Genomic DNA, 22,107 nt, shown 5'->3' on the forward strand with positions numbered 1-22,107 from the left:
CGAAACTTCCAAGTACAATACTAGAGAGGGAAAGTTTGCGAGGCAGAGAGCTGCGCGTGATGACCGATGCTCGAGATTGAGTGAGCCCGAAGCCACTGACAACAAAACATCAGAGTGGTCGGTTTGGGGGAATTCAAGTTCCAGCCAGGCCACCCGCCCATGACGTGTAGGAATTCGAACCTTCTCCAGGAAGTTGGTTCTTTGTTTATAGATTATAGTAGTTTTGGAGTCTGTCTGGCATAGGAACTTTTGTTTAATGGATCAAGGAGAACGTGTGTTTAATTTACTTCGTCTAGTGCGTCTTTAAGAGAAGTTCTATTTATCCACTAAAACTACATTGTAGCATATTACAATCGAATGAATATAGTACACGGCCTCTTCACCGCCGAAACATCAGCGAATTTACCTTCTCTCATCTTTGAGATGAAATTCCTCTCGAACATGAATTCCGTCCTCCTTTGGTTGCCAGCCCTTATCCCTATTGTCAAATGCTGAAATTTGAACTGGTTGCAATTGTGCAAGCTCAGCATCCTCGCGCCATGCATCTGGTTCGCGTATTCCGTAACTGGCGCCTCCTTTGCGGCTTGCGCTGTTATATTCATCGCTTCTCTCGTCAAGAGAGCTACCTTTCCCGTATGTTCTCCTACGTAAAAATGTGAAGTAGGCCGCGAGTCCGGATATTTGTTTAGAGTAGTGCTTCGTCAGACCACCGATCGATGGCATACATGAGCAGGAAACACCGACTGAAAGTTCAATAATACTAATGCAGTGTTAGAGGCCCGTGACTAAATCACCAAGAATGCATGATAATACATACCAGAGTAAGGCAGGGGGCAACAACTCCCAAGAGCCATCCTTACCAGCTTTTGATCGAAGCCGGAAAACCAACCCAACAATACTGACCAGACAAGCTCTGCGAGAATACTTGTCAACTTTCGAAAAGAGTGTGAACAGAACAGACAAGACTTACAGCAGTCCAGTCGAAAAAATCCCAATTATACCCAGTCTTCGTTCTTTTGGCATTTGAAGCTGCCAAATTCCAATGGTAGCTATGAAGAACAAGTAAAAGTCGCTAAAGATATTGAAACAAGCTGCAACTATTCCAACAGTAGAGGACGGTGTGTTCGGCGCAATCTTGATTGTTGTTAACCATGTTTGTCCCGGTCCCGGAATGTAGTAATAAAACTGGCAGATGGCTGTCGCGACGTAAAATCCCGTTGTGATCGCTGCTCCACCCCAAATCCACCGGACTAGGTGAGTGCGTGGCCGAAATATCTGCATGTATAATATGAAGAAGGTGAGTTTTGCAAAGAGCATTGTTGGTAGTGACCCAACGACGAACGCGGTACCCCACTGAAACATTTAGCTTCTGCTTCGAGTGAGTTGCAAGATTGACTGACCATTAGGAAATCAGTTCTTATAAGATTGCCAACTTTGAGGTTCCATTGATGGGTGCCAACTCCGAAATGGCAGACTGAACAAATTGATTAGGACACATCATCTGTATTTTCAGAAGGAACAGACTAACTCATAGATGCAGTAAGAAGCTGTTCAATGACACCCAGCTAGCGATCCACATCAGCATGTTGAAAACGAGTGAGTCTAATGTAAGTACGTACAGCTGCCAACACACATGTCACTAACAAAGGGTCAGCATGATCTCAAAAGATTGAGGAAGACACTTACAGTCGTCCCAAGTAAATCTCTTGATAAGAACAGCCTTGTGATAGAATCTCGCAGCAACAAAGCACATCATGATAAACACAAACAACGCACCCATCGAATACACCAGAGGGGCCAATGTGTATGGGTTTTCAAAGTTAGCAGTAACTCCCTTGGGAGGAAGTCCCGCTGGAAAAGCCGCAAAGGCCGGGAACATGCTCGGATCGAGGTCCATTAGTGAAGCCATCGTTCTTTACCTTCTTGTTCTGGTTTTTTTTGCTGAGCAACAGTTTTCGAGGACTCGTCTCGTGGTTTTGTCGCAAAAACCACATCTCTTCGTTCAGTACGCCTCTGCACACGCACCACATGAAGATGATGCTGCGCCGTTGAATACACAATGTCCGAAGGAGTGCACATAATTGGGCGTTGTTCGCACACTGCAGTGTTCCAGCAGACGCCACTATATCTAGTCATACTCGATGTAGTAAACCCTGTATGCGACGTTGTTATCAGACGGCCCAGATCTCGGGTCGCTCGCTCCCCCCACACGTATCCAGATTGAAAGGATTTGTATCCTGGAGCGCCACATGGCGGGACAGGAACTGGCACAAGTTTAGGGTCACATCAAGATGTGAGAACAGGGTGGTATGCAGGACATGCGCCTCGCGTAGTTTTGAGCGGGAATGGGTATTTACCGTCAACGAACAAATCACAGACATTACTTCGTGAAGGAATAATAAGTATACTGTCAGCTTATTACTGAGTATTTTGGTTTTGAGGAAGATGCGACACACCAAATGTTCCCGCGAATACCAAGAAGTCGAAAGCTATTGTCATCCCGCATTTACATGTCCGTGAGCGGCCAGAACCCGCCGACTCACATTCACGCCCATTACCATCCAACCCAGTGTCCCTTTCCCAAGGTTGCTGGAAGAGACCAAGAAAGACGTATATTTACGTACGAACACAAGACGATGCATAAGCCATGATTATAAGACTAAAACCGTCTTATTTTGCTGGAAATACATAGGTATATAGACAGGCTTTCACCGAATTCTTCCAAAAGCAGCAATTTTACCCCAAATCTTCGACAACTTCCTACTAGTATCCTTCAACAAACTCTTTGGGGCCTCTGATCTCGCTTATTTTTCACCCTGGTCTTTTAGTTTCCAGCATTCCCTGACATCCTCCATAGGAAAATCGTGATCAGATAGCCTATGTAGCGGTCGGAGGAAAGATGGTACATAAGTAGCTGAGGGTTCATGAAAGACTTCTTCTTGGGAGAAGTCGTCGTGAAATTCTTCTTGCGGTACGGTGTGATAGGACCCAGATTGAGCAGAAATAACGTTAGGTTCGTGTGAGAGAGTGTTCTGGCCTTGAGATATGAGTCCATTCGAGTTTAAATCTTGTTCGCCGTGAAATAGTGGGACTGATATGCTGTCGTCTTGTGTGTCTGTTTGAGAGGTTTCGTCGCTAGTTTCAGCGTTTGAGACGTGACCGCTGTAATCTTGATCTCGGTGAAGCTCTTCCACAAAAGTTCGCTTAGCTATCTTGGCCATTGTAAGCTGAGATAAAAGTGGTGGTAATGATCTGTTGGTTGTACCGGTTGATGCATCGACTCTAGGAACTGAATTTTCTAAGTGAGCAGAAACTGGTGCAACGTGCTGGAGCTGATGCATTTTTTCTTGAGCACCAGGCGATCTTCCCACACCAGCGGGTGGTTGATTCATACCCCCAAGTTGATATTGATGGTAGAGTACAGCTCCGGTTCTGTGTGATGGTATTTCCGATTGACGCTCGTGTCCCATTATCGGTGTATCACCTGAACCAGATTCGCTTTGAGAATGGTTCGCAGTTGGCGAATCAACTGAAAAGCAATTTAACCAAGGTTTCGGCACGTTTTTGAGTACTGGCACCGTCTTCTTTCGCTTCCGTGGTTTCGGTCCTCCATCTTGGTCTTGTTGAATTTGTTCCTCATTATTAATCGAAGAAAGAGACTGTCCTTCCTCTGAACGTTGTAGTCCGCCAACATCCAATCGAGACGTTGATGCTGCCGAGGTCTTGGATTGGATAGACAACTCGCCAGGTGTAGCGGGAGTCCATGTGCGTTTTGTGCGTTGCCCAGTCACTTCGACAATGTTCCCTTGTTCAGAGGATTGCTGCCTGACTGTGGTAATTGGAGCTGAATGATTGAGAGTGTATCTGCTGGTCTCGTGGACGTTAATTCGCTGTGGAGAAGACCCTAATTGATGTGCTGGATCCTGGGCTAAGGCGGTCGTAGTTTGCATGCGGCGGCTATGGAAACCTTCCACCACTTGTCTTGTGTTTTGGTAATTGCGGGGGATGTACCGCTCTGACGCTACTTCCGGAACTTGATTGAGTTGACGGGATGTGGGGCTATGATTTATGAATCGAAGGAACTTTTCCATGCTAACACCAGCCATACTTTCCTTGATTCCTTGCTTGCTCCTCCAGAGGTCCCAGCAAGTTGCATTGCTTTACTGCATTTCTGTTCCTCGTCAGAATTCAGACTGTATGTAGACATGAAATTGGTGATTAGGTTAGGACTTTGTTTAATGGCTGAGTAGTAATAAAGATACTCTTCGAATGAAACAGGAACATGAGCGAAGTTGCCTTGTTCATTACTGTGGTTTTTGTGCTTGTTTGGTTTAGTAAACAAATCCAAACTGCCCTTCACATACCCTGGTCTAAGCAGGGCAAGTGTGTCTTCAGTCATCCGAATTCTTTTTGGTGCTGCATATTTCTTTGGTATCCTTCCAGGTATGAATAAGCGCTGGACTCTAGCTTGCGGCTCTCTGGAATGCTGGGAAAAGTCTTCCGTTGTTGTCAGTGGGACTAAATGACTGGGATCCGTATTCTCAGCGGGAGCAACAGACAGGGTTTGCTCATTAGAGAAGTCTGGTGAGTTTGATGATAGGTTCGAAGTTGAGCTATGAACTGGTCCGTCGCTTACAGCCATTGCCTCCAAATGGTTTGGCTCAGCTAAAAAGGTCTTCGGACGGAGATCAGACGTTATCCGGGCCGGATCTGCCCTTGTTCTCCCAAGCCGCATATTCATTTTGAAGTTGACTAGGGCGCCTGTGCAGATGTTCGGGGGTTTATTTGTTTGTTCGGTAACCGATGATGTTTTACTGTCGTGTAATGGTTGAACTGACACACGTTTGACGATGGATGGCAACCTGAAAGATGTGTTGTGCTGTGAAAGTGTGGTGAGCTTTCAAGTGCTCGTTTTTCTTTGTAGCATTGTTAGCATTGCCTGCCAAGTGGAGACTGCAAAGGCGATTCTGCAAGAATCCTACAAACAATGGACAATCAGTTACGTAGCGTCTTCCGCCGGCGGTTATGATTTCTTGTTTCAGTCCCGTGGGACTTTCGTTCGGTATAAATAGATAACCGGAGTTGGAATGGTTCTCGAAGCTTAGCTGTTTGGTGATGTGTTTCAGTAACTCGTCGTTATGCGCTTGGAAAAGAATGAAATCGAGGCAAAAATTCTTTCCGTATCACCCTGGCAATGGCAATGTCTGGGGGAAGGACTCGAATGATGCCATCAATGGAGTGAACAATCGAATTCCGCCGTAGCTGCTTTGTTTCACTGACCGACTACTGAACGATTTGGTAATTTCATCTCAGCCAGAAGCGACCTCCTACACCTGTACGACGAATCAAGTGCTTCTGCAGAATCGCATCATCCTGACGTCGATCGTAGGTGGTTGGTAGAGTCGAGCAAAGTGCAGAACAGTCTGTGGAAAAGAGCCTGCGAGATGGCTCGTCTATCGTAATGGAAAGGTCCTCTTTATATTCACTTTCCTTGCCGTGAAGTTAACATAACCAACTCTACATACTGGAAAATGGAATTCACTCCAAATTAGCGAAGTAACTCACCGGTTCATAAAGCATTCACATCATAGTGATTCGATTGCAACATGAACGAGAACTTCTTCGAATACTCTCATGATCTCATCTTACGAACTGCATTTATTGCGCGTCTATACCAGGTACAAGAACAAAACGGGAGAGAACTCACAAAGATGTGCATATTTTCTACTACTGCAGATGTCAGAACTACTCGCCGACAAAACCCCTTTCCCAGCACACTTCTACCATTAGTTACATGACCATCAAGAGCGTATCTCTTCAAATAACCAAACTTGTAGCTCCCTGCAGATCTGTGGCAAATTGAAATGACGTATAGAAAGAAATCGTTTCGCTTCTCCTCAGGATAATGACTTGTCGGCACTGGTTCTTGGTTGAGAACAAGTTCATAAGTGCACTTTGGACGAGGATTTATGTACACTGGTTACCAAACTGGCGATTAATTCAATTTTGCTAGGGTTTGACCTAGAACAATATGGGACGTCTTATCTCCACTCTCAGTGTGCAAAGCTTTACGACTTCGTGTATGACGCTTCTCGCCCTATTTCCGTAATTGTCGCTACAAAGTTAAGAGATTGAAGAGTGTCTCATAAGAACTCTAAGAACACGAAATGACGAATGCTATTCATCATACTCGATTTGATCGATTTCCTTACTTTCCAACTTTCCACAGAGGACTGCGGTTCAGGGTGACTTCCTGGTCCCGGGTTCAGGAATCAACAACAATGGAGTACCATCAATATGCTGGGACCTGATGAACAGAGGAACATACAATTTATCAAGTGAGCAGATATGATAGAAAAGAGCGATGTCGTCGCCGTCGTCCACATCTTAGCGAGGCGCTGGGACCACCCGTGTACCCCCCTGAATCTCGTGTTCAGGCTAGCGGCTAAGCCCGAAATGCCTTGGCATCGCCTTCGACGTCTCGTATTCCCACGTTCCAGACCTGCGCATAACCAAAACCAAGTACAAAAGCAAGCGCATTACCTCCTTGAAGTTTTCGGTATTCGTCTCTGCGCTTCAAATTATCACGCTCGTTACCCAGAGCTTCACACGACGCACTATGGTTCAACGCGGGGTGTTTTTCACGGCTAGGGCCGTCGAGGCGGTTTCTGTCAAGCTTGGATTTGGGAAGTTTGAAGGTATGATACTTGGTTTGACGGGTTGATAGTGTTCTGACGAATGCGATAGTTGGCGATCACTGGCAATGTCGAGCATGCACACATGGCGAGGACGACCTCTGCGACGACTGCATCGATTCCTGGGTCGGGGAACTCACGCATCTTAATTACTCGGACGATTACGAACGCAGACTCAATGTGACTGCGGGTATTACAATGATGATTATGGGCTTGGCAGCTATACTGGGAAATGCTAGTATGAATATGTGGGAGGAAGGGGATGTGGTTGCCGCGGTATGTCACTCGTGTTGTTGTTTGCAAGATTATACTAATACCTCTCATCCAGGTTTCGAATCTCCTCAAAGCCGTGGTACCCTCTATCCTACTTCATCGCGGTCCCTGGACATTCTACTATAATCTCTTCCTGGTGGTGGTCTGGCTCTCGACAGTTGTTGTATTCTGGGGAAGCATGCTGGTGGCTATGTTCCTCATGTGCATGAACCCTATGTCGCCTAGACACCGAAAACATATGACACCATCGGCGTGGGTGGGTATGGTGGTATTCGTGACTCTATATGCAGTCGTCCTCATCGCCGATGGGATTTCCATTCCAGATCAAATATTGGTCATTTGGCCAGTCATAATGGGAGTGGCGGCGTGCTTGACTCCATTCGCGATGAGGGCAGCGGAAGCTGATCTGGTGCTGGACAAGTTGGATTCGGAGGAGAAACAATCCTAAGCAGTTATTGAAGCTTTGTTCAATTGCAAACATCTAGTTTTCAGTATACATTAATAACATACAGACCAAGAAATGCGTGACGTTCTTATTAGCTCGTTAACTCCCAAAACCAGTCGGGATACTCCCCAATCTAAAAATAGATCCCGAACTTCCAGCCACGGCCCCACTTTGGACCCTTGAATCAGCGAGGCGCAGCTCGGAATGTTGGCCGCAGACGCGTTGCCTCGAGCGATCGTTTCACTCACAAGACAAACATATTTGAGTGTCAAACGCTCGAATGCGCCCTTGCTCTTGCAATCTCACGTTTTTTCTGAAGTACCCATCATGGCACCAATACTAGGATCACACAGCGAAATCCCTCGCGCTATTCGAAGCATCGCAAGAAGAGCAATAACACAAGCTGGCCCAGAAGTCGCAAGGCTAGCAGCTCGCCATGCACTTCAACCCCGCGGTTTATCGGTCAACAGTACCCAAAAGACGACCCTGGGAGTTATCATCGGATATACCGTAGCTATTGCACTTTTGTGGAATTTACCTTATGTTCGGTGGTCGTTATGGCCTTTCAAGGTAGGCAAACTTGTTAGCACAACTATACCAACGTTGCTGACATAGACATAGATGCTTGTAATCGCATTCCACGAATTCGGCCACGCAATAACGGCATGTTGTACGGGCGGACGAGTCAAATCTATATCTCTTGATCCTCGAGAAGGAGGTGTAACGCATATGCAAGGTGGAATTAGCGCTATCACCTTACCAGCTGGATACCTTGGATCGTCACTCATCGGAGCTCTGTTAATTATGTGCGGGTTCAATATCGTGGCCAGTAAAGTTGCTAGCATTGTTCTGGGGGTTTGCTTCTTGCTTACATTGTGGTGGGCGAGGAAGGACTGGCTTACTATTGGGACTATTATTGCGGCGGTTGGACTGTTGATTGCGTGCTGGTTTATTAAACATGCTGAGCCGTTGAGATTTGTGGTGGTAGGTCATATCGAATGTCAACTTTTGGAAGAAACTTGCTAACAATAGCTCTAGCTCTTCATCGGTGTCATGTCCTCCCTCTACAGCGTCTGGGATATCTGCGACGATCTCATCCTCCGAAAAGTCAACGAATCCGATGCCAGTGTTTTCGCAAAACGATATGGTGGATCTTCACAATGTTGGGGGGTTATCTGGTCGATTATATCGTTGTTCTTTATGGTTGGCGGCATCCTTGCTGGAATCGCTGCGTTCCCTGAAGACTGGCAAGAACAGGAAGACGATTCGAAGAAGTTCATCCCGACTTGAAATTTAGTCGCAGAAACGCTGTATCTGAAGCGCAAGGTCGGACGAAATATCTTTCATCGCGCTAGATCGAATCGAAAGGCAGAGAATGTAAATTTACGTACGACACGTGCTGGGCCACAAGGAACAGGATTGTTTATGCAGAGGGCCAAGGGTGGATAAGACCTGGAGCCGAGGAACGAGAAGCGGAATTTTCAGTGGCTTGATGAAAAGACACGATGCGAGTGGGGTGTGGTCGTGCAGGAAGTCGCCGACAGTTGGGAAAACACTGGGCACAGGTGAGGTTCGAGGCCTCTATGGCTTACGGGGCAAGTTAAATATTTCAGAATTAACAATTCTTTCAAACAAAAAACTTTGCATGTCTCTTCATCGCTACTTGTTCTTTAGTATCCCACTTCCTTCCACTCGCTTACTTTTTTTCCTATATCGAATCTACAATTCATGACCATCTCCCGTTCCACAGACTTACAAAACGGGACGCAGTCAGCCGATCACATCCAACGCCTAGCCACAGATCCCACCCCTCAATAATGGCTCGCTCCGATGCCCTCACCATTCATAGTTGTAACATTTCGGCACTACTTGCAAGTACCGTTCAAGATCTATCGGCACGAACCGAAGTGCTGACGAATCCGTCGTGTGTACGGGAAGCCACAGGCGCGAGGAATAAGTTTCCGCATTAGATCCCAACGCACTTGAAGGTTCGTTTTTTCGTGAATGTTTAGGCGAGTACTGGTGGTATGCGAGGTAAGTTTTCTTGATCGAGCGAGTAGTGGGAGGGCGAAATGCCATTTTGGGTCTGTTGCGGCTGCTTTTGGGTTAAGGGTGGTTAGATCTGCCGATATTGTACATGTTCGTTGGCAGACGAGGGGTGTTACAGCGGATATCGTCTTTGCTGGACAGAGAAGTTATCTATGAATCTACCTTTGGGAGTTCTTGGATTTGCGGGACTCTGTTTCTTCCATCACTTCTATTACCTTTTGATATCCTGTTTCCATCGCGAGTACCTCATTTTCTGGGGGGATTATGTTGAGGCGATTCGTCCTAAGGTAGATATCAATGCCTGGATAATTACGTCATATTGACTATAGCTAGGTTATGCTTTATGATTCGAACATGACGTTACTTGTTTGGGGATAGAGGGTCGCCATCTTCGCTAGCGCGGTTTTGCGGAATACTAGTATCCGAATTCTTATACTGCGAAATTTGGTTAATGGATAGAGAATTGGTTTGACAATTCTCTATTTCTAATTCAAAAAATCGCGTCAGTTTTTTCTTGGACCGACCTATTTCGCGTTCTGAATACCAGGCTTTGAACGAAAATTGTCATTGTCATATCGGCAAACAATAGCATCAAGAATCAAAAAGCCAAAACCGGGTGAATGACAGGAATTGGCAACCCGGATGGCTTCAAGGCAAAATTAAGCCGAAATCAACCCAAGAGCCGAACTTGAGCAAGTTTTATCAAGCCGCATCTTCACCCTCAACGCCATGTTCGCACTTAGCGAACATCCTCCCTCCAGCTCCCAAATATCAAGATAAAATCCGGTGTGTCTTCTCCTCCCAACAATGGCTCTCACAAGCTACGAGATCAACTCGCTCATCGCGATCGAGCGAATCACCGCCAGCATCTCCGTTCTCAGCACGCTGATCCTCATCGCAACTTTCAGCTTTGTCAAAGAATCCCGTACATTGTCCAATACGCTAATCTTCTACGCTTCCTTCGCAAACTTGTTCTCCAGTATCGCGGCATTGATAGGTAGTTCTGCTCTTCATAATGAGAATGGTGCGCTCTGCCAGTTTCAGGGGTTTTTGCTTCAGATGTGAGTGCTTCAGATCGATAGCTTTTGGTTGAAGGGGTGAGCTAATGAGATAAAGGTTCATGCAATCAGATCCCTTCTGGAGTTGCGCCATTGCTATCAACATCTATCTCGTTTTCTTCCGCCGCTACGACGCCCAGCGATTGAAAGGCTTATACTGGATCTACGGCCTTATATGCTACGGTCTACCTTTCATCTCCGCCTTGTTCTGTCTGCTCTACCGCGACAAGACGAGAGGCAAAATCTACGGCGAGGCCACCGTAAGCCCCCTTCTCTAACCCGAATTATCAGAAATTGGCTAACGATTCCAGTTATGGTGCTGGATCAAAGACTCCTGGGGTCCCGTGAGAATCCACGCAAACTACGCACCGGTCTGGTTCGCTATCCTCCTCGCGCTGCTAATCTATCTGCGCGTAGGCATCGAGGTGTATCAAAAGCGGAATCAACTGCGCGCGCTAAATGCTAGGTATGAACGGAACATTAATAACTCAGATTCGATTTCCACGACCACAACGACTGACACGCAGACCACGAATAATTCCTTTTCAATGCCCTCACCAGCTCTCTCTGCAAACTCATCCGAATCCGGTGAGCGATTTTTTGTCCCGAGAATGCAGGGTATGGATAAGATTAAACTCGAATACACGAAATCCGCGTTCCTGTTTGCGGTTTCGATCCTGGTTACTTGGGTCCCGGCGTCGGTTAATAGGTTGTATGGGCTCTGATATCCGAGGGATTCGTCGTTTGGGCTGAATGTTGCGAGTGCGGTTGTGTTGCCGTTGCAGGGGTTTTGGAATGGTGTGGTGTTTTTTGGGGGGTGTTGGGGGGGATGGGGGAGGAGGGTTGGGGGTAGGGGGATTGGGAGAAGGGGGGATTGGGAGAAGGGAGTAAGGTGGTTGAGGGTTTGGATGGGGATTTTTGAGTACGCTTTAAATATCCATTGATAAGGAGTTGTTGTAGCTCGTTTTAAAGACATGGCAGAATTTTGATATCATATTCGAGACTCGATTCTATGATTCCATCTCAAACACGGATTTCCACATATAATGTCTTTAATAAAGACACATTTCAGGAACGAAGATCTGTATTTTCCAGTTTATAAAACGGATTGTTGATACTTGACCCGTGAGTGTCCAAAAAGTTCTAACACAAAATGTCGCATCTTGCCGGAAAAATAACATAGTTTAGCAGATAATGACCTTGTATTTGATGAATGTTCTAGTTCCGAAAGGACAATATTGTAGTTGATGGCAGACTTGTGATTGATAGACATGCCTTCGCCAAGTTGACGCACTTTTTTGTGCGGTATCATAGAACTTTCACCGTTTTGAGATCCTGCATTTGAATGTCGTTCCGTAGTCCTAGGTCATGTACTTGGGTTTCAAATATCTAACCAATTCCGCTACTAGCCAAATGAAGGCAACTTACCTTCATCATGACAATTGAAACACTATAGAAGTGAAAGAATTGTCCTATCACTCTATTAAGAAGCTAGAGCCACACCTATAGAGACAGAGTTTAATATTAACACCAGCGTTTACTAGTGAATGTTTAACTTAATTCCATTTTCTTGGCTAATCTGATCACATAGTTTTCTCAAATCGGTAAAGACTACAGCAAAATTGGTTCCTATAACTATGTTCCAATTCACTATAAGCTTTATTGAAGTAAACTTACTTGGGTTAGTAATCCAGCTTTGAAAACAGTCATCAGCAATTTAGCGACAGATAGTCGACTAGATTGGTGTTCTTTATTTTAAGTAGAATCTATCAGAGATTCATCCATCTATAGTAGTGAAAAGAATACAAGGGAGAAAATAAAGTGTCATCGTCGTCAGCACCCAGCTGACTTGACAAAATTAAAGTTCTAGGGGCTTTTTAATTTGCACTATATTGTCACTAAAATCTCATTGCGTGCATGACTATTTAATGCTGACTACGGAGTTGTCAGTAGCGGAGATTGTGCCTTACTATTTACCTTTAGAAATGTCAGAATTCTCAATTAGGGAGACTAAATAGAAGAATAACATTGATCAGCCACGAAATAGTATAACCATTTAATCATATGGGTTGGAATAAATCTTACTCCCAGCTAGTTGACGCTCGACCTCTGAGGAGAGTCTTATTTTAACACTTTTTATATATTGATAGTCATCTAGGACTTGGAATATTAACCCTCAAATCCCTCAGTTCAATCAGCATAGTCTCACGCCGTGATGGGTGTGACCCAACTACAGCATTCCCCAAAAATACAGCTACACCCACAATCTTTCTGCTTTTGTCTAATCTAGTACCAATCTCATTTCATCATATTTGCATCCAGGTAAGCCCTAGGCATTGGTCATATGGAAGAAAAGTACGCCTGCTGGATATAAATAGCCAACCCGTCGTATGTATACGAGTCTGCGTTTACATACGCTACTTTCGTTCCATCTGTCCTAGCCAACTCGTAGGCTTCCTCTATTCCATATTTATAGTCTAATGTAGGTGGATCGGACACTACACCCCAGTGCCACATTTCGTGTAACATAAACTGAGCGGTGCTGCCATAGAAATTTTCCATATATCTTTGCGCGATCTGGTCGTTGAAATAATTTCGAATTATATCTGTTATCGCCGGTTGTTGAAAAAACAAAGGACAAAACATAATCATTTGTTCGCGCATTTTTGTTCTTTCATTCCAATGTTTGGCAGTAGTGGCTATGACTTCTCGATTCGTCTTCTTAACAAAACAAACCGACTCGTCCACAAGTGGTTCTGTACAGCGCCAAACAAACATTTCGTTGTCATCTATTACACCATTAAATAGGTTTGCTATCCTTTTTAGATTTTCGGCAATAGCTTCTGACCGCCCTTGAAGAACAGGATTACCTACGGCATTCCATTCATCCCCTAACCATATTGAATGTGGAAGGTTATAGTCGTAGTCTTCTATATCTCCAGTTTGTGCCTCCACTATTTGCTTTACATGCTCCCAAGCCTCCAAGAGTTTCTCCTTGTCACAAGCGGGATCAAGAAACGTTCTTGGGAAGAAATAACTCATTGGCGGAAAAGGTGGACCCCCCTTTGGATCAATATAATTTCCGTCCTGAAGGCCGTCCTCATCTACTATGTGTATGTCTGGCGGCAGGGGGAGAGCGATTTGTCGTCGTTCGATCCTGTGCAAGTCTTTTCCTTCAGCCCAATTCTCTGAAGACGGTAGCTTGTGTTCAGGAGGAGTTTGATCTGGTAGTTCGGCTTGATCTGGAGGTAGGGGCTCTGCTGGCTCACTCTGTGGAACTACCGGGGCTGATGATGCTTGCGTATATGCACTGCAGAAGACAAGACCTAGGCAGACAGCCACGAATAATACTGAGTTATGCATAATGTTTTCAGGGAATAGCCTGCTGAGTGATAAAAAATATTTTATTGTGTATTTGGTGATTCAAAATTGGTCAAGAAATCGAGTATGAGCTTATTTGTAGCTACTTGTTTTCCTAAAACAGATGTAAAAAGGACTTTCTCGTTATCTTTTGCGATTTAAAGCTTAACTATTTTAGGGTAGACATATCAAGATAGTGTACTTTCTATAAAGAAAAAGGCCATCTACGATCTTGGGATAAATTAGTCCCAAAATTATGTACCTTGTTAACAAAAGGACATCTCTATCCCAAACAAGAAGCTCTTTATGCAAACAAGACTGTCTAATCTCACTTATATTACTTAACAATCTTACACTAGTCAGGAAGAAGTTCGAGAATATTGATGTTATAACTACTAGCTAATAGAAAAATCAGCAAGGTCTTTACCTAGGTATCCCTAATTATCATCCATTATTGAGTCCCAATCTTCTGAGTGATATCACCATTTTGTTTTCGCGAATTAACCGGACTGCAGCAGTGCCCTTAAGGTCGTTGCTTCAGTATCGTGGAACTTCTCAACAAGTCGCTCTGATAGATTTCCCTTTCCACAGGTACCCTTTAGGAGATCCATCCCGAAGGCATCTGTTTTGCAAGTTTTCCGCCTGATCTTAATTCATATCAACGTCTGAATCGGAATTGGATTCAGGATGATAATCAGAATCCTTTGGATCATCATCATGATAGTCAATCAAATTATCAAGATAAATGTTTATAGCGTCGAAAGTGTACGAATCTGAGTTGATGAAGGCTCGTTTCGTTCCGTTTACTATAGCCAACTTCCTGCAGTTGTACATTCCATATGCAAGGTCTGCTATCGGTGGCCAGCCAAGTATGTTGTAGTGCCAGACCTCGTGTAGTAAAGTTTTCGCCGTACTTTGTTCGAAATAGCCTATTTTGGCCAGTTTATCGGCGTCGTCTTTATGCTGGGCGACTTGTCCTCCTATCGTCTCTAGTTTAAAAAAGCTCTCACAGAAAGTCGTCATTTCCATGATATTCTGGGTTCTTTCGGACTGCTCGGCCCAGGTACCGGCGTTTCTAACATCGCTACATTCCCAGTTCAGTCTCCTTGCATTGTTGCAGCGCCAAAGGAACCATTGATTATGATGTAAATGTGCCTCTTTGAACAGCCTTCCAACAAGTTTGATCTTTCTATTAACAATGACTGCCCGCTCTCGAACACCCGCCTCAGGATGAGTTGTTGCGTTCCAATCATCCCCCAACCAGAATTTGTGGGTTTTGTCATAGTCGTAGTCCTTCTTCCACTTGCCGTTTTGGGCTTCTGTAAATAACTTCGCGTCGTCCCAAGCCCGCTTTATTATTGATTCCTGTTCTGCGGTACACTCCCCGGAGATTAATGTTTGAGGGAAAACGCCTTCCATCCGGCGGAAGGGTGGACCCTGCAGTGGGTCAACTGTTAGAGTATCGTCTCCTTCCACCGCATGGGGAAACAGATCAACTTCTGCCTTTATATTATCCAACCAAGCTTGATCAGCGTCATTTAATCGTTGTTCCCCAGGAAGCTGTTGCGGTTCATCCGGAGCTTGTCGCTGTTTGATTGCAGACTTGTACGAGGAAGATTGTGCAATGCCGAGCACGAGAGATATATACCATACCAACAATGGTAAAAAGAGCATATTGTTGAATAAAGAGGGTTAAATTTCTACTATGATGATTATCGTAGGTCGTTCTTTCGGAGAAGGTTTCATGAATGAGAATCAGGTGTGTCGAGTAAATGAAGTTAAGTGATAGAATTGACTTGTAAGAACAGATATTACATACTTGACGACACATGAAGTAATCCTTTTTGAGATTTATTAATAACTGTAAATTCACGATCTTCGTTAACCGAAAGTTTAACCTAGTACTCCTCACTTCTAAATTAAGATCAAACCCCAGTCTCCTAATTTCAACCTAAATAGTTTTTCCATTAACAAATCGGACCATAGCTGTGCCAGAAGCTTGATGCTTTTGTTTAATGCTCCGAGTATCGGTTCCAGATTGGATCCATTGGACAACGTCTTAAGTAAGCCGGTAAGGCGGACGATCTGATTGAAGAATCTGGTGAAGATAGATAGATAACGCGTCGATAGTATACGAATCTGAGTTGACGAATTCTAGCTCGGTTCCGGCAACTCTAGCCAATTTGTAAACATCCTCAGCGCCGTATGCACCGTCTATTGCCTGTGGTAAGCCTATAAAGTCGTATTTGTAAGCCTCGTGTATTATAGTTCTTGCCGTATTATCTTGGTAGTTGTCCATATTTAATCGACCCTCTGAATCCCTTAAGAAAGCAAACTTTTGACCTATCCTCTCTTCTAAGAAGAAGCCGAGACAGAATGCAGTTTGCTGTATAGTAATTCCTGTGCTGACCCGACGGGAATAGCTACCGGCTTTAGCATCATTATCGCAATCGAAGCCCGGTATCTTATGACCTCTGCACCCACCGCCAAATAAACCAATTAGTATTTGGTATTGCTCCTCGGAAAAGGTTTCCCATCTTATCGAATTTCTGTTTAATAGTTTCTGCATGGAACCGGATATCGGGATCGGAGTCGGCCACTGAGTTCCACTTATCCCCTAATCAATGTTTGTGGATTTCTGTATAGTCATAGTCGCTTTGAAAAGAAGTTGATTGTGCTTTTATAATTAACTTTGCATCCTCCCAAGCGTATGTGAGAGTTGCTTCTTCTGATTTAGTGCACGCCGCTTCGATGTATGTTGCCGGGTACACGCCTACCACCGGGCGCAATGGTAGCTCACCACCCATTGGATCGACTATCCGATCACCATCTCCTTCCAGTGCCAGAAACTGGGGGAACATCTGAAGTAATGGCTCCGCAGCATCCATCATTTGCTTATCATGTTCAGCCTCTTCCTCTTTTTTAAGAAATTCCAAATGCTCCTCGGTGGTTGGCGGGTATTTAGATTTGAAAGTTTGGTGGAGATAGATAGCCAGCCCATCGAAAGTCATCGAATCTGCATTTACGTATGTCACCTGCGCTCCTACTGTTCTAGCCAGCTTGTAGCACGGCTCTGCATCATAAGCATAGTCCACTATACGCGGCTTACTAACTACATAGTAGTGCCAAGTCTCGTGTAGCATAGCCCAAGTAGTGCTATACATGAAGTTGCTCATTCTTAACTGACCCGCCTTATCATCTTTCTTCTCCTCGATTTGCTTTTCTAATGTCTTGAGTGGCCAAAAGGGTGGACAAAATACTGTCGTTTGCACCATATGTTCGCCTCAACGTCCACGATGATGTTTAGTGATCGCCGGGAAGTGATGGTGATGATCCAAATCACAGGGTATATTAGGTTTCGAAGATTCTGAGCAACGCCAAACGATAAGCTCATCAGGCTCTATCTTGCCTCCGAATAATCTGGCCAATTGTTTTATGTTGGCGGTAATGCTCGATGATCGGGACTCGGTTTTATGATTACTCCTTTCGTTCCAGTTATCGCCGATCCATGTAGAATGCGCAAAGTTATAGTCGTAACCGCTAATAGAATCATTCTGTGCCATTGCTACTAGCTTTGCACCTTCCCATGCGTCTTTGAGGATCTTAATCTCTGGATTTGTACATTTGGGGTCTATGTATGTGTTTGGGAACACACCTTCCAACGGAGGGAACGACGGACCCCCATTTGGATCCTGGTATTTCCCGTCAAGAATGTCAGGGTAGTCCGCTGGCGATGGCTCAGCGCTGGGAACTTGTCGCTGTTCAATCGTGGGCGTGTGCCAGGAAGGATGTGTGACGCCAAAATCGAGGTATACACATAACACTAATAGAGCTCTAATATACATATCGTCGAGTAGTGAGTATAGTGGCTTGATAGTCGATGATGGTTATTGCAGGTTGTTCTTCCGGACAAATTATCAGGTACGACAATGCGATATGAGGAGGAATGGAACGGTTAAGTAATAGAATGTAGCTCTATTAAAGAACACTAAATAGTAATTAGCATCCGCTTTGGGACATATCGAGAGTGCTAAAAACATCTGATTTCAATCGCTCAGTAAGCACAAAAATAGCCGAAAAGAATAATAATCGACTTGGAAGGATATCAAAAAGTCCCATAAGCGAGCATTGAGATAGCGGTTGCAAATTCACGAAAGTGTAAATAGACTAATGTAAGTTAAATAAGCTGAAAAGATTCTAGCAGGAAACAGGACACACGACTCTGATAGTTCGGTTCCGACGAGATAGCCGAGAACATTTCGATTTAGACAAGGATTAACTAACATTATCTGGCTGTGTAATCACATTGGACGAATGATTGGGACATGCTACTTATATAAGATGAACTTATCCCATTCAGGCTTCGATATAAGAAAATTAACCAAGATAGCTAGTCTCTCTCCTATGAGTATTTAGGTTCTAGCTATAATCGACAAGATATCGGATTGATTTAAGAAAGTTATGTAGACGTCCATGAATTTTTCGTCGATGAACAACCGACTTTTTGGGTCAGGTGAAGATAAGTAAGGGTGAGTTTGCTCTTTTGACGTCCTCCGGAATTCTAGCAGGGAATGTGTTTGCCTTTCATGAAAAGCGATGTCAGGACCCCGGCAGTTCACCACTGAGCTGCATTTTTTCGTATTTCAAGTGTATTGTTTACCTTTTATGCTACTCGAAACGCTACATCCAAACAAACTCACAACTTTTCCAACGCCCTCCTAGGATTAATCATAACCCTCCCCTTCTCCTTCATCTCCGGCCACGAATCCGCAACCTTTTGCAACCCTGGATCGACACCCTGTCTAAACTCCACACTTTTCTCATCCAACTCTCTTTTCCGTTTCTTCACACCATCTTCCCACCTCGCTTTCTCGTCACTGACCCATGTCGATATATATTTCGCCACAGTACCCACATGTTCATCCATTGGGATACAATGTCCACCTCCTTCGACAGTCTTAGAAACCACACCACCGGCTTTAACACCACCATTTCCCCCAACGCCAGATCCAGTGCGTTGGATTCTTCGCTTGTGCAGTCTATCAACAGCGTAAGCGGTTTTATCACCGACAACATATAGTACGCGAGGTCGGACGCTGGGTAGTAAATCCCACATGATTCTCGTCTCCGCTTTGTAAACGGGTGCCAAGTATTTTGCATCTGGATCAACATCAGGCATCTCCAATCGTTCCTCGGCCGTGAGATTTTCCAAACCGTCTTTCCCAATTCCCTTTGCGTTGCTACGGAAGAAAGAAGCTGCTTCGATAGCTTTCGGTGTTGTTGTTCTGACTTCTTCAGTTGACGAGGAGTTGGGTGTGAAGCCATGCTGCTTCAAACGTTCGACGGCTCGAGGATCCCATGTTGCATAGAATGGTAGTTTAGCGATGTTTTGAGTGGCTGCTGAGTGGGAGGGGAACGTCTCTTTCCGGCGAACGATGGTTCGAAGTTGTGGTAGGATGATTTGCGGTGGCATGCCTTCTGATATCATTGCTTCGACCAAGATCAAGGATGTGAATAGTCGGGGATGGAGAGTTGAAAGATAAGCACTATCTTATGTCAGAAGGTTCGACATCATGAGCGAGTAGATTACATTGCGGCTCCGCCTGCTGAATGGCCGATTCCCATTATTGGTTGTACCATTTCGCTTTGGAAATGGTTTACCATTTTCAGTAAATCCCTGGAATGGTCAAACCAAAAGACTCGTTGCCGAGTTTTGTCGCATTCAAGACGGCACTTTGACCCGTGTGTACCGGGTCTGCTGTCCATATATTCCTAATCCGGAATCCATCTCGTGCAGACTGCTTGAGAATATCTTCAAAGAGCGGTTCGTACAATTCCTGAAAAGTCTCAATGTTGTTCTCTGGAATTATGAACACGATTCAACTACCTTGATAAAACCGACCCCGGGTGACAGTATGAAAGTAACATCCCCAGGAGAAGGTTTGAGGTTGTCCTTGGGAGTGTACTGTTGAATGCAAAGCTTCAAATCGCATCCATCTTCAAGCACAGACTGCGGATATTCGCGAATGTGGTTTGCTGATATGATGTGCTCGCGGATATGGAAAGGATAGCTTGAGTAATCAATTGTCATTGTCATAATCCAGTAAGTGATTGAGAATAAATATTGCAAAATGCAGAGAATTGGATCGACAAAGAAGGACAAAATAAAGTAATATCATAGAGCTTTATGATTATAACAACCCCCAAACCCTTATTATATGTCTACCCCAATCTATCATACCCACATTCGTGAGATGCCTTGACTCGAATCAGTCTCCATTGATGGGCTAATGCACAACCTAATCGCCGCTACCCGTAGCTAAAACGCATCCCGCAGGCGATCCTCGAACGGCAGAGATAGCATGACGTTTAAAGCGGGTAAACAACTAATAAAGTGTCTAAATGCAGCAAAGTCTCGATCTGAAATATCTCCGACAGAAGGCTCCGCCGAAACTAAGTATGGAAATCTGTGGAGTCGAAATATTCCGAAATGACTCCAAACTTAACATGGATGATGTGTCTAAAGATGACACCACGGGTAAGCAAATATCTCAGCACGCAAATACTGAATGATCCCCATCTCATAAGTCAACCATATGGTTGTACGTATTCTCAAGGAAGGGTCGCGAATCGCTTTCGCATAATTCAAGCGGGTAATGTCCACCCGATATAAAAATCGAGATGAATTTCTAGAGCGCTCGAGACGTATGAAAGAGAGACTTTCGAGGACGATGTTCACTCCCACGCATGATAAGAAGCATGAGTTGCGTAAAGCTCAACACCTAACTTGCTTAAACCTGAAATTTTAATGCTGTTCGTGAGAATAGGGATTTGTTTGCAAGCTCGAGTAACAATGACGAAGCGGCTTGATAGAATTGATTTGTGAGTCATTTGGGCCTGCCTGTTGGTGTGGCCAGATGAATAATCTCATGAGCGCATGAGCTTCTGTAATCTGCTGCCCCATTTCTAACAGGATGGAGGCGTTTGGTTTTGGACCATCTTGATTGCTCCTTGGTGACGGACACTTTATTTCTTCCATTGATTCTTGACTTCCAATCTCTATCTTTTAGTTGGAGTTATAAACTTTTAACTAATAGTGATAAAAGATAGAGTTCAAGATGCCCGAATAATCCCGAATAAAAAGACAGCGATGGTCATCGAATCTAATTCGCTCCCTCGTTGTACATTTTCCGTCGCACCTGAGATAGTTCATATGTTTACTTCTTTAAACAGCGAAACGAGTTTACTGCAGCAGAGCTTTTGCCCAAAGCGCTATATATGTCAATTCAAATTGCAGAAAATCTTAGGGAGATGAATCTTGCATTATTCCCTGTAAAGCTTTGAGGATCTGACAAATTGTGGCAGTTTAGCCTCTTACTATTAAATCCATGGTGATGTTAAGGATGTATTATATAAAAGGGAGCAATCAAACAAAACATTTCAAAAGTCCAGTTTGTAAGTACCTACGGGGGCGCATTATCTTCAGATGGTTGTGAACTCGTATGTTGTGCGCGTTTCTGATTTTCTTTCCGGACAGACCGAGATGCAAGTTCTTCTTGTCGTTTGTACCAAGCAACGTCATTCTCTCGTATATGACGAGCAGCGCCTCTCTGACCAAGTTCTGACATCCGAGCACTTTTGACAACTTCCGGTACTTTATGTCGGGAGCTAACTCCTCTTTGGCTAATGGCTGAGGCTCTATATTCGTCTTCTGCTGTAGAGTATGAGCTACTAGATTTCTTCAAACCAGAATGCCCAGACAAGAATGGAGATTCTGATGCAAAATTTGAACTAGCCCAGCCATGAATATCGTCTGAAAATACGGACATTTCGAGATTTGGCAGCTCTTTAACCGAGCGCCGAGTGTCGTGAATATCCGCCATATATAACGTCTTCTCGAACTCATTTCCACCAACTACATGTCCCAGAAGCTGTTCACCGCGGACTACCCAGCAACCAGAAGTCCCGGGAGATAGAGGATCTGTTGCAATCAACCGACGGACAACAAAGGATCCATTACCAAAGTAAATGGAGGCTGCGCTGCCCGTCATGTAGGCCCTCGTGGATTTCTCAGCATGGTCGACGATTTGTACGTTGCCAGAATCGACAAACTTTTCTGGACACATCTAAGTGACGAAATTTGAAACAACATTTCCCTTCTCGTCAATACTTCCATACAAATTTGACAGCCAATGGCCCGAATTGCAGGCCACAAAACACCAGTCAG

General features: G+C 44.6%; 11 protein-coding genes across 11 annotated transcripts; 3 read left to right on the plus strand and 8 right to left on the minus strand.

Moving 5' to 3' along the window:
- Positions 1–402: 402 nt before the first annotated feature.
- GLAREA_07967 (uncharacterized protein) lies at positions 403–1,909 on the minus strand (the record flags this gene model as incomplete). Its single annotated transcript, XM_008090014.1, has 7 exons — positions 403–760; positions 818–913; positions 971–1,353; positions 1,401–1,474; positions 1,529–1,565; positions 1,620–1,639; positions 1,687–1,909. 7 exons carry the CDS (start codon positions 1,907–1,909, stop codon positions 403–405), a joined length of 1,191 nt encoding a protein of 396 aa, XP_008088205.1.
- Positions 1,910–2,804: 895 nt separating this feature from the next.
- On the minus strand, positions 2,805–4,741 carry GLAREA_07968 (uncharacterized protein; the record flags this gene model as incomplete). The annotated part of the gene is made up of 2 exons (XM_008090015.1): positions 2,805–4,158; positions 4,365–4,741. 2 exons carry the CDS (start codon positions 4,739–4,741, stop codon positions 2,805–2,807), a joined length of 1,731 nt encoding a protein of 576 aa, XP_008088206.1.
- A 1,878-nt stretch (positions 4,742–6,619) lies between these two features.
- Positions 6,620–7,416, plus strand: GLAREA_07969 (uncharacterized protein; the record flags this gene model as incomplete). Its single annotated transcript, XM_008090016.1, has 3 exons — positions 6,620–6,698; positions 6,748–6,971; positions 7,024–7,416. The coding sequence occupies 3 exons, from the start codon at positions 6,620–6,622 to the stop codon at positions 7,414–7,416; spliced, it is 696 nt and encodes a 231-aa protein (XP_008088207.1).
- A 324-nt stretch (positions 7,417–7,740) lies between these two features.
- On the plus strand, positions 7,741–8,703 carry GLAREA_07970 (uncharacterized protein; the record flags this gene model as incomplete). Its single annotated transcript, XM_008090017.1, has 3 exons — positions 7,741–7,983; positions 8,035–8,397; positions 8,452–8,703. 3 exons carry the CDS (start codon positions 7,741–7,743, stop codon positions 8,701–8,703), a joined length of 858 nt encoding a protein of 285 aa, XP_008088208.1.
- Positions 8,704–10,269: 1,566 nt separating this feature from the next.
- On the plus strand, positions 10,270–11,245 carry GLAREA_07971 (Family A G protein-coupled receptor-like protein; the record flags this gene model as incomplete). The annotated part of the gene is made up of 3 exons (XM_008090018.1): positions 10,270–10,523; positions 10,579–10,780; positions 10,832–11,245. 3 exons carry the CDS (start codon positions 10,270–10,272, stop codon positions 11,243–11,245), a joined length of 870 nt encoding a protein of 289 aa, XP_008088209.1.
- Positions 11,246–12,860: 1,615 nt separating this feature from the next.
- GLAREA_07972 (Metalloproteases (zincins), catalytic) lies at positions 12,861–13,883 on the minus strand (the record flags this gene model as incomplete). Its single annotated transcript, XM_008090019.1, has 1 exon — positions 12,861–13,883. One exon carries the CDS (start codon positions 13,881–13,883, stop codon positions 12,861–12,863), a length of 1,023 nt encoding a protein of 340 aa, XP_008088210.1.
- Positions 13,884–14,528: 645 nt separating this feature from the next.
- GLAREA_07973 (Metalloproteases (zincins), catalytic) lies at positions 14,529–15,554 on the minus strand (the record flags this gene model as incomplete). Its single annotated transcript, XM_008090020.1, has 1 exon — positions 14,529–15,554. One exon carries the CDS (start codon positions 15,552–15,554, stop codon positions 14,529–14,531), a length of 1,026 nt encoding a protein of 341 aa, XP_008088211.1.
- Positions 15,555–15,939: 385 nt separating this feature from the next.
- Positions 15,940–16,891, minus strand: GLAREA_07974 (uncharacterized protein; the record flags this gene model as incomplete). Its single annotated transcript, XM_008090021.1, has 2 exons — positions 15,940–16,354; positions 16,572–16,891. The coding sequence occupies 2 exons, from the start codon at positions 16,889–16,891 to the stop codon at positions 15,940–15,942; spliced, it is 735 nt and encodes a 244-aa protein (XP_008088212.1).
- A 273-nt stretch (positions 16,892–17,164) lies between these two features.
- GLAREA_07975 (uncharacterized protein) lies at positions 17,165–17,725 on the minus strand (the record flags this gene model as incomplete). Its single annotated transcript, XM_008090022.1, has 1 exon — positions 17,165–17,725. The coding sequence occupies one exon, from the start codon at positions 17,723–17,725 to the stop codon at positions 17,165–17,167; it is 561 nt and encodes a 186-aa protein (XP_008088213.1).
- Positions 17,726–18,576: 851 nt separating this feature from the next.
- On the minus strand, positions 18,577–19,544 carry GLAREA_07976 (alpha/beta-Hydrolase; the record flags this gene model as incomplete). The annotated part of the gene is made up of 2 exons (XM_008090023.1): positions 18,577–19,426; positions 19,471–19,544. The coding sequence occupies 2 exons, from the start codon at positions 19,542–19,544 to the stop codon at positions 18,577–18,579; spliced, it is 924 nt and encodes a 307-aa protein (XP_008088214.1).
- A 1,799-nt stretch (positions 19,545–21,343) lies between these two features.
- GLAREA_07977 (uncharacterized protein) lies at positions 21,344–22,006 on the minus strand (the record flags this gene model as incomplete). Its single annotated transcript, XM_008090024.1, has 1 exon — positions 21,344–22,006. One exon carries the CDS (start codon positions 22,004–22,006, stop codon positions 21,344–21,346), a length of 663 nt encoding a protein of 220 aa, XP_008088215.1.
- Positions 22,007–22,107: the final 101 nt, after the last annotated feature.

The sequence above is a fragment of the Glarea lozoyensis genome, assembly GCF_000409485.1.
Source record: "Glarea lozoyensis ATCC 20868 chromosome Unknown GLAREA9, whole genome shotgun sequence".
Taxonomy (NCBI): domain Eukaryota; kingdom Fungi; phylum Ascomycota; class Leotiomycetes; order Helotiales; family Helotiaceae; genus Glarea; species Glarea lozoyensis.